This window comes from Amia ocellicauda, chromosome 22 (assembly GCF_036373705.1).
Source record: "Amia ocellicauda isolate fAmiCal2 chromosome 22, fAmiCal2.hap1, whole genome shotgun sequence".
Classification (NCBI taxonomy): domain Eukaryota; kingdom Metazoa; phylum Chordata; class Actinopteri; order Amiiformes; family Amiidae; genus Amia; species Amia ocellicauda.
The window spans coordinates 1,391,150-1,408,052 of NC_089871.1; the positions used below are offsets into that span (position 1 = coordinate 1,391,150).

Below are 16,903 nucleotides of genomic sequence, written 5' to 3' on the forward strand. Positions count from 1 at the left end.
TTTAGACGAGGCAGATCATGTCTTACTAATTTATTAGAATTGTTTCAACATGCAACTGCAGCTGTAGATCACATGAAAGCATATGATATGATATACTTAGATTTCCAAAAAGCTTTTGATAAGGTTCCACACCAAAGACTGATCCTCAAATTGGAAGCTGTAGGCATTCAGGGTAATGTAAGTAGATGGATTATGAACTGGTTGATGTATAGGAAGCAGAGGGTGTCGATTAGAGGAGTCGCTTCTAACTGGAGTGAGGTTGTTAGTGGAGTTCCACAGGGATCAGTACTAGGGCCTGTGCTTTTTCTAATCTATATTAATGATCTGGACTCTGGGATAGTTAGCAAACTTGTCAAATTTGCAGATGGTACTAAAATAGGTGGCTCAGCAGATACAATCTCGGCAGCACAGACTATTCAGAGGGACTTAGATAATATTCAGGGTCGACACCTGGCAGATGAAATTCAATGTGGACAAGTGCAAGGTAATACATGCAGGTAACAGAAATGTCCACTATAATGACACTATGGGAGGAATAGAACTAGATGAAGTAACGCATGAGAAAGACCTAGGAGTCTACGTGGACTCCTCACTTTCTCCATCCAGACATTTTCAATCTTAAAACACTCTAATGGACAGAGGCTGCAACCTGTGTGAAAATGGCAGGAGAATGCTGTAGGGGTCTGCAGCACACTTGTAAATATCTAGACCAGGTCGAATCCCTGTCCAACTTCAAGACACCGTGTTACCAGACTGTGTTAATCCATAAAGCTTGTGCATCATGAAGGGCCTGAAGCAGACTGTCTCGCACACCAGTGGTTCTCGGTTCAGACCCGGGGGACCCTGTCTGTGCTGGGTTTCATTCCCACATGAACTCTTAATTGAAGAATTGTCTTCTTATGACCACTTTTCCAATGTTTTCTGCTAAACAGGTGGCATCATTTTAAATTGCTCATAGTGGAGTAGGGATGAAAACCAGCAGACACAGGGGTCCCCTCAGGGCCGGGATTGAGAACCAATGTTACACACCCCCCCCAGGATGGGTTTCATCCCATCAAAGCTGACAAACAAAACCTTTTAAGCAGTATCAGCGCTGAATGACAGCTCAATACGCAGCTTAATTTACCCCAATACATTGAATAACTTAGAGTCACCAATTTGGATATGTTTGATAAGTAGTTCAATCTATTTATATATTGTATTTTATTTTATTTCATTATTATAAGGCCACAGCGGGGCTCAGAATCCGGGGAACAAATAGAACTTCTTCATCAGAGTCGTTCTCTCTTTCGTCGGCATCTGCTGTGGGAAGTCCTGGAAGGCTTGCTGCACCTGTGAGGTAAAAAGAGATACAAACACCAATCAACTGCACAGCGCCGTAGCGGACGAACGTGGCACGTGTGTGTATGTGTGTCAGGTCACTTTGAAAATAACTGCCTTTCTTATCGAGCACTCGCACTGAAGAGCAACGTCTTCTCACAGCAGCATCGCCGGTGTTACATGACAGGGGTTTCACTTAACACACACACGTTTCCAGTGGACCCTGCCAAATGCCTCTGACCGCTGGTGATTTTGTGGTGCTTAATTCAAGTTTGACGGGTAAACTGCTCACCTGTCTGAAGAGCTCGTCCACATGGTCCTTATGGGCGTTGTTGTAAAAGATCTCCACAATGTGCCGGACAAACGGTGTCCCGTCCACAATGCTTCTGTAGGACTTGTTTTCTGGGAAACCAAGAGCAGAGTCAGTCAGTCAGGGGTCAGGGGTCACAGTATGCATGACTGCAGGCAGCCGGGCCGAAGTCACAGTAATACTGACCGGGAGTGCTGGAGCACAGGCAGATGAAGTCCTTCTCTTTGTGACGCTTCATCAGGGAGTCGTCCTCGTACTGCGGCTCCAGGGGCACAGAGTCGCTGACCCAGGAGTGACCAGCTCCTTCTGCAATCACACACAGACAGGCACTGAATTCAAACTCGCACTAGGACTTGGATATGTTGCGGGTAAGGAGTCATCATAGTAATCAGCAAGGGGTGATGTATAGATAAATTAGTTGTAATTTTGTAATTATTGCTGTACTGTGTCGCATCTGCAGGAACGCACACCTGCGCTCTGGTGACGGAGCGCTCAGTGAAACTAACGGCTCTGCCACATAAAACACCGCGGCTCGCAGCACAATGGGCGGTGCTGTGGTGTCTCGGTCCACACACTCGCCACCGGCGCTGACATTTGAGGCTGGTTAAGAGGCTCTCTGCTATAGCCAGGGGCAGGAATAGAACAGCCCCCGCGGCGTGCTCCCACCTCCTCGGCAGGCCTGGATCAGGATGACCTTGGGTTTGTCCCTCAGGCCGGCGCAGTTCACGGTGTTGAGCAGGTTGAAGATGCGGTCGTTCTTGAACACGTCCGAGCTCTGCTCCCCGTCGTAGTCCACCCCGCAGATGGCGTCGCGGATCCCGTGAGACATGATGACCACGAAGGCGCTGTCAGACTGCTCGTGCTCCGGCCGCTGGGCGAACTGCTGCAAGGTGCGGTCCATCTCCTGCAAACACACACGGCAGCCCAGGTCACTCCCCCAGACTCGGCGCTGGCCCCGCTGTCTTTATGTCCATCTGGCTGTGGGTGTATTTATGTGAATGTGTGCGCCAGTGTGTGCTGGTACGCGTGTGTGTGAGGGCTGTACCTGGGCAGTCAGGTCGTTGTACTCGTCCACAGTGTAGTCCAGGTCCTGCAGCAGCTTCTTCATGTTGGCCTGGTCCTTGTCCGCCCCCTTGCGCTCCAAGTCGGGACGGGTGAACTTGATGTTGTTGATGATCAGGGCCAGGCGTTTCCGGGTGGCCTTCTCCATTACGGGGTAAATCTGCCCGGGACAGGGAATCAGAAAATAAGGCCAACAGTGAGACACTTCACCTCGTTATGGCCTCAGTCCCGAGCCTGACTTTACTGGGCCGACTCTGCGCTCTGTGAGGAGGAGGGTTCGAACGCACTGCATTCACGAGGCTCGGGGTAACAGGGAACGCGACTGAGATCAAAGTGGAGGTGTGTACCGAATCTTTCTCCATCTCCCGGATGCGGTTGTAGGACTCCGGGCTGCAGGAGATGAGGAAAGGCACCGTGCCGGCCTGGCTGGTCTCTTGCTGGGACACCATGGACGATGGGGCGGCTGGAGGAAGAGAGACCAGTAAGTATTAAACACGCGTGAGTGAGAGTCCTGGTGAAGGGTGCTGTATGTGAGTGGGAGGGGCCTGAGTCCTGGTCTGCTGGGAGACATACGAAACTCAGATTCCCGAGGTGAGGTGTTTGCAGAAGCAGCAGCTCGAGGATACTTACGGCCTGGTGGGGATGCCGGCACAGACCGCGGTGCTGATCCTGGAGCCGACTCGGGGTCTATTTGCAGGCTGTCGAACAGGGAGGGGTCTGCAGCCTGCAGCTGGGAGATGAACTTCTCGCTGGCCCGGTTGCCCTTCTTGCACACCATGTCGATGAGGCAACGCGCCTTGTCGCTCACGAGCTTCTGCCCCTCCATCACCATCTCCGCCTCAGACACGTTCAGCACACTGTCCGCCTGCAGGACGTCCAGAAGGTCAGAGATCACCGCGCCATTCACCCCCTTGATGAACTTGGTCCGCACCGCAAACAGCTTCTTATCTGTGGGGGGGAATCACGGTAGAGAGCAGCATGAGGTCAGCATGAGAAACACATATCTACACATCTTACAAAGTCAAACGCACATCTACACAAGACCTATAAGGACAGTTAGCTCATCAAGCTTGTGTTTTATGCTCTAACCTGTATTGGGAGGTAAGTTATTCTGAACTTTTTCCCAGAATGCAGTGCCAGAACACCGGCTGTAACAAGAGATACTGAAAGAACAAAAGGAGCTTCAAACAAGTTACAGTAATTAGTAAGAGCAATTAAGGTGTTCAGTTTTTGTTTCACTTTCTCAGGTCTTTGTGTAACAGCAGTGGGGGGGTGGAGAGGAGGTGTGGTTGACTGGTGCGGTTACAGCAGGTGCACCCGGCTCACCGATTGGCTGTGCACTAGACACTCACAATAATGCAATGAAAAGTAAAACAGAGGAAGAAACAAAGACAGAAAAATAAAGAGAGAGGCGAATGAAAGAAAAGAGAATATGAATTAGTGTAAGTTGCTGATGATGAAATACATTTTTAAAAGGCAGAATTCAGCAGGTAGAACTAAATAAGGCAGAATGCAGAACCCCCACTTTGGGAAGTGAGAGTGCCGAGTCTCTCCGAGGTTACAATTATATTTAAATAAATACAAAATAGAACCTACATAAACAGTAGCCAGTCACAAACTCTGCTGGTAACACTTTACACCGGGCCGACTAACGCAGTGGGTTGACGACCTTTTCAGGCAGAGGAAATGAGCAAAGGAAGTTTTTTTTTTGCTATACTTGCAGATGAGACCAGATTGTTTAAGATGGAGCAGCTTTCAGTTTGTATCAGATCCGCAGAAAGCCTAGAGATCAAAGACTGGCGCCTGTGTTGTGTCCAGAAATGCAGACGGCTTATATACTGCCATAAAGAAAGCTGTGGAGACAAATGGACTGCAGAATAGACCCATAGTTGCTCTGTGTTATAAGAACATAAGAAAGTGTCCAATCGAGAGGAGCCCATTCGCCCCATGGTGCTCGTTTGGTGTCCATTAATAACTAAGTGATCAAGGATCCTATCCAGTCTGTTTCTGAATGTTCCCAAACGCAACCTCATCCTTGTGCAGAGCTGGGAAGTGGTGCTGAGTGAAGACGGTGAAAAGTGGTCAGTGGGAGCAATCGGCGTTTATCATCACATGACTGGAATTTCATTCATTTCAGGTCTGATCATCTTTCAGGATATGATGAAAGTTATTCACGTCACTCACAGTGGACTTCAAAGCATCGACACCACGCTGGCCAAAGCTTCTTCTGTCGTAGAGGAAAGGAGAGGGGACTTTGAAAAACAGGGAAGTGAAGAGTGGCAATAAAATGACAGAGTTCTGTAATAATGACAACCATGACCAAAAAAGAAAAAGAGCAGTGAAAACGTCTGCCCACAACTCTGGGGCAAACAGGGCGACAGATGCAACACCCCAGAAAGTACTCAGCAGCTGTACATTCCTGGTGTGGATGCCATGGCTTTAAGATGTGACTGAGAGGCATTCATCCACTCCCGGATAAACGCGCAACACGCAGGCGCACGCAAAATATTATTACAGTGTTTCCCTGACTGTCCTCTGCCAGCACAGGGAAGACAACTGAGACAGAGAGAGAGAGAGCGCATTTTCCGATGCATAGAAAATGAAAAGATATACAAGAAGTGGAGATCACAATGTTATTAACCCGCCCAATGTAGAGAACAGCCTCGCCTGTGTACATGTGTAGCTGAACAGCTGCTTACCTGCCATGTTTTAATCCTAATGTCCTCGCTGTGCCGTCCCTTCGCGCAGCCGCACGGCCTCCTTACAGTGCGAGTCCCGGTGCTGATTGGACAGGACAGGCAGGACAGGCAGGACGAGACTCCGGCGCAGCTCAGCTCAGTGTCTCGCAGGACTTTCTATGGGCCGGTGAACTGAAACTGAGCCCGAGTCGCCGTCGGACAGGGGGGTCATTTCTCCACCCACAGCTTTCACTTTCATTTTCTTGCAGGAGGAAACACTCCTCTGCGGATCCGGAGTCGGTGCTGTGTGTGTGAACCTCTTTAACCAACATGGCAGGTATGTGTCTGTTTATATATACTGTTTATATATATATATATATATATATATATATATATATATATATAAGTCGCCCTAGATAAATAATATTAATAATAAAGACGGCAGTACTACGTGTACTCTAACACATAGGTCTGATACAACCAAATACTACAGGGCGCGTTCACGTTGTGCAGGATGTGCGCAGATCTGACCAGCAAAGCGATTCATTTTCATAATCTATGGCAACAGCGTGAATAGTGACGCATCCAGCTGTCTATTAAACACACTGTATGCAGTTATACAGACACAACAATATAGGCTACTATATCTGTGAATATTATAACCAGCGTTGCGCTGCCGAATGGTGATAGTTTTGCCTATAAAAATATACAATAACACAGCAGTGTGACGTTTCCTAATATCCATCTCGGGGTATTTTACTGCTGCTGCCACATCTTTAAAAGGGGACATGATCGCACTTACAACACAATATATATATATATATATATATATATATATATATATATATATATATATATATATATTACACACACATATTGACGAAACAAAGAAACGACTCGGATGTCTACAGTGTTTTAATTATACAATCAGAAACATCACTAAACCATCTCACAGAATCGCAGTATCGTTCGAAATCAATACATGCACGACATAATAACTTTATTACCATTGTTTTATGCATGTTAATTAGATATTAGATATTGTCGTCACTCAGACCCCTTTTGTCGACAAAAAATATGATGATGATGATGATTATTATTAATAATAATGTATGTCTTGGCAGACGCACTTATCCATGGCGACTTACAAAATATAAGCGCAAAAAATACAGTTCAGTACAAGGCATCAAACATTACAAATTCAGATTTACATAATACAAAGCAATTCAAAGCATAATACATTTTACAAATTACAATTTACAAAAGTGAATACAATAAATGAGGTCTTATATCCTGGGTAGTAAGAGCGGACAAGATGTCAGGTCACAGTCAAGGTCTACGGGAAGGGGAGCAAAGAGGAAATCAAAATGATTTTTTGAAAAATACAATCAAACAAACACATCAATACGTGATGAATACAGTTATGCTATCATTTTAATTATGATATATTTATAATTATTATTTCTGAGAAGTCATTCAACTTTTTGTGCTCTTTCCTGTGTGTGCTCTATGTTGTGTGTTGTGTGCTCTGTGCTGTGTGTTGTGTGTTGTGTGTTGTGTGCTCTGTGCTTCAGACGAGAAACTGAAGGTGGCGCGGGTGAAGCTGGTGAAGGGTCTGAACAGGGCGGTGCTCAACAACCTACTGGACCGTCTCCAGGATGCGAGGGTGTTCAACCCGTCGGAGGCAGAGTTGGTGCTTGAGGGCCGCAGCACCACTATGGAAAAGGCGCGGGGCTTGGTGGACATGGTGGTGAAGAAAGGGCCGGTGGCCAGCGAGATATTCTTCAGGTGCCTGGAGGAGGAAGACGCCATACTCCACAGCACTCTGAAGCTCTGAGCCCAGGTACGGCCACGTGAGTGTGTGTGTGAGTGTGTGGGGGGGTTACCCCTTGAATGAGCCCTAAACATAATTATACAGGTAACACCATTGACTGACGCCTGCGCACAGTAACCCTGTCTGTCTGTGGATGTCTTTTCAGTTCACACCGGTGACCAACACCTGGGAGACCACGCCTGCGCCCAGCGTGTTAAAGACACGGGCCGGTCTGCACAACATGGGCTGCTTCACGCTGCGTCTGGGCTGCAGAACAACAGAGCATTCCAGAGAAACCAGCACATCCACTGCCAGCCACAAGCACCCTCGAACCCAAATAGACCAGAAGAAGCTCATTTTGTACAACTGGCATTAAATCATTTTGTAGTACTTCCTTTTTAATCTTTTGTAATAAATCTTTTTTTAAGTAGAACATCTTGAAGGAAGGTGTTTGTGTTATTTCACTGTGTGTGCTTTATGCCACATCAACTGGTGCTGTGTGCCAACCTCACCCGGCTGGGTAACAGTAAGGATTCAGGTTTTCTATTAGACAGATAGTACTGCTTTTATGCACAACAACATCAAACGTGTGTGGTTAGATATATGATCTGTACTGTTGGTTTTATGGAGACCCCTGTGGGTTAATGGAATAGTCTCGATTCCAAACGAACCATCCCGAGTTGGGGGGTGCTGAATGTATATCCCTATAGGCTGGTCCCGCCCGACTGGTGTACGATGTGGAAGGTGGCTGCCATTGGTGTTTTTATTAAAATCAGACACACAGGACAATTCATTAGAACACGTTTGTTTGTCTCAAATACCATTATAGACTTTCCTTGGATAAAGGTATCTGCTAAATCACTTAAGACCCATTCACACTGAAATGCCCGAACGTTTGCCTGCTTTTTTCCCGTTGCCCCCATTCACACTGGCTTTGAATGCCGGAAAATTGCGGGCAAGGACCCATTCACACAGAAAACAGAGACTGCCGGCAAGCGCGCTGTGGCCCTGGGCCCGAGCCGCTACAGAGCCCGTGGATCCGGAGAGCAGAGCCGGACCGGCACTGTGGACGCGTCTGTAAGTGCGATCATGTCCCCTTTTAAAGATGTGGCAGCAGCAGTAAAATACCCCGAGATGGATATTAGGAAACGTCACACTGCTGTGTTATTGTATATTTTTATAGGCAAAACTATCACCATTCGGCAGCGCAACGCTGGTTATAATATTCACAGATATAGTAGCCTATATTGTTGTGTCTGTATAACTGCATACAGTGTGTTTAATAGACAGCTGGATGCGTCACTATTCACGCTGTTGCCATAGATTATGAAAATGAATCGCTTTGCTGGTCAGATCTGCGCACATCCTGCACAACGTGAACGCGCCCTGTAGTATTTGGTTGTATCAGACCTATGTGTTAGAGTACACGTAGTACTGCCGTCTTTATTATTAATATTATTTATCTAGGGCGACTTACAAATAATAGCAATACAAAGTGCAAAACTACAGTACAATTCAAAGCATAATGCAATTTACAATTTACACACGTGTATAGGAAATACAATGTAACAATACAATGTAGTCATGTGTATTTGTTATTGTGCTGTCCTGAGAAAACACGGAGTGAATCACGAAAACGAGCCCGAGTGACGAGCCGACCGATCCCTTGTGTCACAGCAGCGAACCGAGCCCAGTGTGACGGGGAACACGTTTGCCTGTATAGAGATCATATATTTTGAATGATTTATTGGTACATAACTTCTGACATGTGTGACAATAGTTAGAATTACATACGCCGACCTGTTGGTTCATCAATAACACTCAGAATTGCTGCAATTACATTATTTTCAGCCTCCGCCATTTCTAACAGCCCGGTGCGTTATGGTCACAAGTTCTTGTTCAAAGGTGGCTTAACCTTGTCGTGTTGTGGTCGCAAAAATGCGCCCCTAAGGACTTGATGCAGACTTTGCCGGCAATCATAGTCCTGCTCCATTCACAGACACGTTGACTAGGACCCTTGCCGGAAAATTGCCGGCAATGACCCATTCACACAGACCTTGCCTGCAATTGTTTCAGTGTGAATGGGGTTTTAGGAACTATAATAATAATAATAATAATAATAATAATAATAATAATAATAATAATAATAACAATTCATTGTTGTATGTTTGACTCAACAACATGATCCCCAGTGGATACACTTAAGACACAAGACAGAGGGCGGGGCTGTTTATTTGCACAAGCAAAGCGTCTTTAGAAGAGCAGCTGGTATCTGCGAGCACAGGTCTCTGCGGATGTGAAATCAGTGGCGCTCTGGTGCCCTGCACACACTCCCCCTTTGGAAATCATGTACCTGCTCCTGGCATGCACTGCTTCTTCGTGCATTTTATTTTGTATGTTTAAATAAGTGTTGATTTTTTTGTGTTTAGACATTACCATTCAATTGCAATGCTACATTATATTTGGGAACACTTGGAAACACAGGGCTGGGTTTTAAAAACATCCCAAACATCAACCCCCACTGACTTCCTGTTGAAGTACATCTGCGCAGAGCTGTTACAGCGAGAAACGCAAGCAGCCGGCAGCCCTATTTGTCATTAGATGGGACTGGCACAGCCCTGGCGAGCCCAGTTCATGCCCTGGATCTCAGCCCCGGCGCTGCTGGGCGAACCGCACGCAGCAGCGTAACCCAGCTGCGGACTGGAGAGGGCGGCCCGGAGCCCAGATGCAGAGACGCGGCGGAGGCAGCACATTCAAACTGTCCACTGGAGCCGTCGCCAAGTCCCACCCCCGTCTGATGTCAGTCTCCGCTCCGCCACCCCGCACATCCGACCGGGGAAGCCCTGCGCTGCTGTGCGAGCGGACCCGGCCGGCTGAGTGTTGATGCAGCAGCAGCAGCAGCAGCTCAATGGAGCCGCCGAGGCCTGCGCCGCTCCGTGCGGCCCGGGCTCTGCGGCTCAGGCGCGGATGAGGGGCGGCACCCCGGACCGGCGCACGGTGCCCCAGCCTCAGGTGAGGGTGGTCTTCTCGGGCCACGACGAGGCTGACACCGAGAGCGGCGATGCGATGGCACAGTCCGCCGAGGACGAGCGCAAGAAGCCGCCGCCGCCGCCGCCTCTGCACAACCTGGACCTGGGCAAGCCTGTGCGCGCATACAGCGCCCTGCAGGAGGTAAGGGCCGGGCACGGCGGGATGCGGACAGGACGGGGATTAGCGGGCCGCCACGTCCGCCAGCTCCCTGTGGGACATCGCCGTGACCGGGCGAGTGTGCGGCTCGTTTGAACCTCTCCTCTCCTCCCCCCATCGTCTGTCTCCATGGGCAACAGCGCAGGGATGCAGGCCGGTCCCTCCCCCGCCGCCACCGGATTGGCTGTTAATACACCCCGAGCAATAGTCCCCGGCCCTGATTGGCTGACACTGGACCAGCGACCTTCTTCAGCCGCGCTGGCGGATCAGCAGGACGCATCTGTGCGGAATAATCCCACCAGCAGCACAGGAGCGCACTAGCAAAACAAAAGAGCAATTAGCTCTGAAATGACAGTATTGTTCATGTTATATTACTGGATACGCGTTATTATTTGTATGGTATTACATATAGTAGTAGAATGTAGGTCAGGAAGCAGTTTGTATAACTCCTTTATAATGTGCAAATACGAGGATAAGGATGAGACGAAGGGTTGCTGAAGCCGGATTAAAGGTGTCATAGAGGGATGTCCTACGGGACCAGGGGGCAGATATGAGGCTGTGACACCTCTGTCCCCTATAGGACTGTACTGCTGCTGATTGGTGGACAGGTGTTTTTTGTATTTTCCCACTATCCTGGGAGCGTCAGTTATATTATTATTATTATTGTTGTTGTTGTTGTTATTGGCGCAGGATAAGCAGCTGAGACACTAAGAAATTATGTATTATTATTAGTAGTAGTATAAACATGATAATACACCTAAAATGATCAATTCCATCAACCAGCCTTTCTCCAGGTTCACTCACTCTCTCCATATACAGTTGAGCAGCACTTCCTGAACCCCCCAGAGTTTAATATAATCTATCAATCTCCTTACTATCCTCAAGACCATATGACATCAATAGAAACGGATTTGAAATCTCTGTATACAAACCAAAAAGAAAGAAAAACAGACCAACCAAATACTATTTAAGAGACCTGCGCACAAACTTAGTCTAGTCCTGATGTGCTTCCTGTTGGATTCGGCACAGACTGACGCGTTGCCTTCTCCAGTTCCCAGAGGTCGTGCCCCTGAACGTGGGCGGCACCTACTTCACCACGCGGCTGTCCACTCTGCGGCGCCACGAGGACACCATGCTGGCTGCCATGTTCAGCGGGCGGCACCACATCCCCCGCGACTCGGAGGGGCGCTACTTCATCGACCGTGACGGCGCCTACTTCGGGTGAGACCCTCGGCCCGTCCGTCCACCGTCTGTGCAGTTTGTATTGTGCGTCTCAGAGTCACCCAAGATCACTGACAGTAACTGGTGCAGGACTGAAGTGGGTACATGGACTGAAACAGTTCATGTCAGTCAATACCGCCACAGTCACACACACACACACACACACATAGGCGTTGTACAAGAATATTCCTAAGCACCATATCAGCACATCAGCAGAGTGAGGGAGAAAGCATTTGGCACTGATAGGAGTATGAAAGGCTGAAATACCAGTGAATGTGCCTGTGTGTGTGTGTGTGTTTGTGTGTTTGTACTGCTGTGTGACTTTCAGAGATATCCTGAACTTCCTGCGAGCGGGGGAGCTGCCCCAGAGAGACCGGGTGCAAGCGGTGCACAGGGAGGCGCAGTACTATGCCATCGGGCCCCTGCTGGACAGCCTGGAAAACATCCAGCCGCTGACCGGGGAGAAGGTGCGCCAGGCCTTCCTGGACCTGCTGCCCTACTACAAGGGTAAGACCACCCAGCAGCCCCTGCCCGTACAGCCCCCCTGAACATCACAGCCTGAACCAGAGTCCCATATCTGAATATATTGTTGTCTGCTGAAAATTGACACTGCAGGACATCTTCCCTCCACAAAAGTTCCAGAAGGCCTAGGTTCCCCCCCCAGCTGACATCCACCGAGCAAGGGAAGATGTTTCAACTCAATTTTTCCGAATCAGAGATATGAGACTCTCACAGCCAGGGCCCAGGCTGACTGTCAGGGGTCAAGGTGGGGTGGCTGGGACAGGGACCGGGGCAAATGGGCCAACAAAATGTCTGTGTCTTCTTGTAATTTGATATAGAAATAAGGCAGCACTCGGCTACCGTGTCACACTGATTATAGCAGCCCTGTAAATTCACTCTGTGTGTCTTTCTCCCCCTCCTCTTCCTCCCTCCATTCCCCCTGGGGCAGAGAACCTGGAGCGCATCATCGAGATCGCCAAGCTGCGCGCCACGCAGAGGAAGGCGCGCTTCGCCAAGCTGAAGATCTGCGTGTACAAGGAGGAGATGCCCGTGACGCCGTACGAGCGGCCGCTGTTCAACTCGCTGCGCTTCGAGAGGAGCGAGAGCGAGGCCAAGCTGTTCGAGCACCACTGCGAGGTGGACGTGACCTTCGGCCCGTGGGAGGCCGTGGCGGACGTGTACGACCTGCTGCACTGCATCGTGAGCGACCTGGCGCAGAGCGGCATCACGGCCGACCACCAGTGCATCGGCGTGTGCGACAAGCACCTCATCAACCACTACTACTGCAAGAGGCCCATCTACGAGTTCAAGATCACCTGGTGGTGACCGCCCGCCCCTCTGCCCGACCCCTCTCACCATGGCCACGCCCACTCCCGATCTTCCGGCGATTGGTTCCCCTGGAGGAAAAATGGCACCTTACACCAAATCCAGTGACAGGACTAAGATCTGAGCTGTTTGTTTCTCTCTTTTTTTGTGGGGTGGGTTTGGAGGGCGGGGGAGGGGGATTGGCTGCTTAAATGTCTCCCTAATAGGTATGATTATTGATTCCTTTTATTTATTCTCATTTTATTCAACCGTGAGGAGATTTACTCATTGCTCTCCCCTCACTCAAAGACTGGACTGAGATGTTAGCTGAGACAAGGAACTCGAAGACAGCAGCATTGCCTTCCTCTTTTGCACATCGTTCCATGTGTCCTCTTGTTTTGTGCCATCGTGGTGGTCGTGAAGTATTTCTGTCCGATGGTTTCCAATGTTTCTGTCCCGGTATTCTATATTCTGCAGGTCTTTCATAGCCCTTTATTTGGTGGATGTCCTTAGATCCCACTCGAAACGCCACACAGCTCAGAGCAACCATAACCATCTGTGTCAACTAATCGAAACTAAGCGTTTGTCGGCAGCTGACCGATCTGCATTGTGGAGCTGGGAGGAGCCAGACCTTCGAGGACGGGTTTCCTGCCAGACTTGCCAAGTGACAGAGACTCCCTTTTGGTTGTGATTGATCCCAGGTCACTGACCCAGAAACTGGACCCAGAATCCTGAGCCGGCCTGGAGCTGGAGGAGAAGACTGCTGGGTCATGTGCACAGCTGGCAGTGTCGTCATCTGATGACATTTATGGCCGTGCGGTTTTAATTTATTTTATGTTTACAATTGCAGGGCAACAGAACTGATCAGTAAAGGAGGAAGAAGGAAATATATATATATATATATATAATAAATAGAAGGTGCAGGAGGACAAATCTAGAGGGGAACTAGTTTTATAGAAGTGGAATAAAGACTTCTAGGGAAGCATCCTGTTTGAGAGGCTAGGTCTGCTTGTCACTCCTTCCTCTTTCATACATGTGTATAGAGAGCGGTTCTGCGCGTGGCAGAGGTTCTGTGACCGTGTTAACACCGGAACGGAGATCGTGTCGCACCCCTCAGTGCATGACCTTCCCAGTGCGTCCCCGTACACGATGCGCGTCCCTGCCTCAGATTCGCACCCCAGCTCTCCGTGCTTCACAACAGCGACAGGGGATGTGAAAAGAAACAAGGAATTGAGAATGCTATCTATTTTTGTTTGTTGTCATCATGAAGCTGTGTGGTATAAACATAGAAATGCTGTGTTTGCAGTTCCAGTACCTTATCTCTGACCGAGCCCTCCCGCCCAGGCTTCGAGGATAGGAGGAAGGGCGCAGGAAATGGGTTATTGTTTGTTTTAAAGTACAAGGCACCCATGAAAGTCCAGTCTCCCGTCCGTGCTGTCTTTGCTACAGTGCGCCCACGAAAAATGCACACAGCTGTGGAAGGGAGACAGGAATTCAGTTCTTCATGTCACAAGGGGGCGATCTGGCTCGAGCAGCAGGGCCGTGAACGTGACCAGGGCTCCTCAGAGCCTCGCTGGTGCAGGTCCTTAAACACCCAGGGCAGAGCAGCGCCCCCTAGCTGTGAGGAGGTGGAATTGTGAATGTCTTTAGATACTCCACTGGCACGGGAGACATGCTGATGTCACGTATGTTGTTGGAGGCTTTGTTTAATGCTGTGCTACCGCTGTCAGGCTGCCCCCATATGTGTATATTTTGTTCTACAAGTTCAGCAAGAGTTTGCTTTAAATCAGATCTAAACTAAACTGGAGTGCTGCCTCTTTCCTGATGTGTCGATTTGGGAAGATGACTGCTGATGATTTTTGTTTTGTTTTGTTTTTAATTGTCCCACTTAATTTATTACTGACTTTTTATATACGTGTATTGTTATTATATATATATATATATATATATATATATATATATATGTTTCCACACTGCTGTTTGTGATGGACTGCCTCCCAGAATTCACTCCCAAGCAGAAGCCTGTTCTTTCTCACAGGTCCCACTGCAGTGGGGAACTCCTAAGCCGGTCCTGGAGACACCCACTACATCGGGTTTCTTAGGAGTCTAAGCCCAAGAAACAGAGAGGCTGTCTGGGGTTTAACACTTGCTCACCGACACGCACACAAAACAAGACTGGTTGTCTCTTTCAGTTCCATTTTCTTTGATTTTCTCTTTGTTTTGCAAAGCAGAGTTGTTGCCGTTGGGCGATGCAGGGCGATGCATGCGTTCGAATCAGGGAGTGTTCTTTTGTTCTGGGTGACATCAATTTCTCCTCTTACATAATGTCTCTCCCTTGCTTCCTTGAGCCAAGGGCTGAGGTAGGACACGTACACTGCAGCCCCCAGTGGACAACCACTGTATGACCGAATTTCTATTGTCTGAGTACAGAGGGCGTGAGAGACGCATGAAAGTGTGGGCTGAGTTCACAGTGAGCTGGGAGTGGGGGGTTAACTGTCGTCAATCAAAAAAAAAAAAAAGCATCCTGCTGTCATTATTTGAAAAGGTAGTCAACTAATCAGCTACTCCTACAACATGTCTACGTTTAACTTTATGTCGTTATAATTAACAGAATTTGAATGTCAGCTGTCAATCACACAGTTTTCACACAGGACAGGAATGTAACATTTCAAACATGGGACCCTGACCGAAGTATGATAAAAGAAACCTGGGCTTCAATTAACAGTTCTGATGTAGTGGTGTAGCACTGGCGTTCTGGTTGCCAGTCTCTACAAACAATAAATATGTAACTGCAATGCTTTGGGAATCTGGTCATTTCTGTAAAATAAATGTATGTGTAATACTATGTGAATACATATGGCATTCATAATCTAATTACAACAACAATAATAACTAGAATTTACATGATCTGGAGATATTGTGTCTGCATGTGACAGTACTTTTTGAACAACATATGACTGAGTATGAATTATTTTGTACAGTGGTGCAGGGTACTATTAGTGATAGTTTGTAGGTTTGTAGTAGTAGTAGAAACTAGGTTACTAGAGTGGAGTGCTGTGATACTGTGGGACAGTAGGTAGGTTAGCAGTAGAAGTAGGAATGAAGTAATACTGTGTGACAGTAAGTAGGTTAGCAGTAGTAGTAGTAGTAGTAGGAGTGTAGTGATACTGTGGGACAGTGGGTAGGTTATCAGAACAAAAGCAGGAGTGTGTGTGTCCATCCGAGTGTGTAAGTAGAAGTGTATGTAAAAAGTAGTGAAAATACATCAGTCGGTACATAAACAGATTCTATAAACTATTCCATAGTTCATTATTGCAGGTTTCCTCTAAATGCTTATTATACATCTATTTTTATTTACACACAAAAGTAATTATTCACCGCCAAGTCTGTTGTCTCAGAGAAGCCTATTGACCCTGATATACTGTACTGTAATGTATTGTTCTGCACTATGATGCAATGTACTGTAATGCACTGTATGATTAGGTAGAAAAGAACAAGCAAGCTGCTGTGCATGATGTAGAATCCCTGTGCAAACTTTCGTCTGTCTAGAGCAAAATCTGGGTAAATGATTGCATAATAATAATAATAATAATAATAATAATAATAATAATAATAATAATATCCTTGCAAAAATCTAAACTGCATGTTTTCGATTAATGCATGTGGCGAAGACCAGCGTTTGATTGACAGCTAACCGGATTGATTAGGTAATGGGATGCCCTACATCTCCATCACGCAGTGAAACTCTTCTCTATTATGTAAGACAAGCGCCGGCCAGTGGAGAAACGTGATCGCCGTGACGTCAGCGCAGGCAGACACGCAAATAATGGCGTGACCTGAACACAAAGCACAATTCGTGTGGCCCTAACCAACCACGGGGGGTCGCGCCTGTCCCCCCTCTCTGTGCACAGCTCATCTGAAGATCATTTACATTCATACAACAGCGATTGCATTCTCTGTTGTGAAGATTTCAGATGAGGCTCAAATGCTTTGGGAACCCAGACAGTT

At 47.7% G+C, this 16,903-nt stretch overlaps 3 protein-coding genes across 3 annotated transcripts; 2 read left to right on the top strand and 1 right to left on the bottom strand.

The window, feature by feature from the left end:
* Positions 1 to 1,163: 1,163 nt before the first annotated feature.
* Positions 1,164 to 5,526, bottom strand: LOC136718147 (caspase-1). The gene is made up of 8 exons (XM_066695783.1): positions 5,392 to 5,526; positions 3,323 to 3,640; positions 3,040 to 3,155; positions 2,676 to 2,852; positions 2,297 to 2,534; positions 1,817 to 1,936; positions 1,613 to 1,722; positions 1,164 to 1,332 (listed from the first exon to the last, which is right to left on the bottom strand). Exons 1-8 carry the CDS (start codon positions 5,396 to 5,398, stop codon positions 1,240 to 1,242), a joined length of 1,179 nt encoding a protein of 392 aa, XP_066551880.1. The 5' UTR covers positions 5,399 to 5,526; the 3' UTR covers positions 1,164 to 1,239.
* Positions 5,527 to 5,569: 43 nt separating this feature from the next.
* LOC136718148 (putative caspase recruitment domain-containing protein 17P) lies at positions 5,570 to 7,616 on the top strand. The gene is made up of 3 exons (XM_066695784.1): positions 5,570 to 5,707; positions 6,945 to 7,213; positions 7,350 to 7,616. The coding sequence occupies exons 1-2, from the start codon at positions 5,701 to 5,703 to the stop codon at positions 7,205 to 7,207; spliced, it is 270 nt and encodes an 89-aa protein (XP_066551881.1). The 5' UTR covers positions 5,570 to 5,700; the 3' UTR covers positions 7,208 to 7,213; positions 7,350 to 7,616.
* Positions 7,617 to 9,428: 1,812 nt separating this feature from the next.
* Positions 9,429 to 15,690, top strand: kctd7 (potassium channel tetramerization domain containing 7). The gene is made up of 4 exons (XM_066695889.1): positions 9,429 to 10,354; positions 11,421 to 11,590; positions 11,919 to 12,097; positions 12,540 to 15,690. The coding sequence occupies exons 1-4, from the start codon at positions 10,067 to 10,069 to the stop codon at positions 12,914 to 12,916; spliced, it is 1,014 nt and encodes a 337-aa protein (XP_066551986.1). The 5' UTR covers positions 9,429 to 10,066; the 3' UTR covers positions 12,917 to 15,690.
* The last annotated feature ends 1,213 nt before the right edge of the window (positions 15,691 to 16,903 follow it).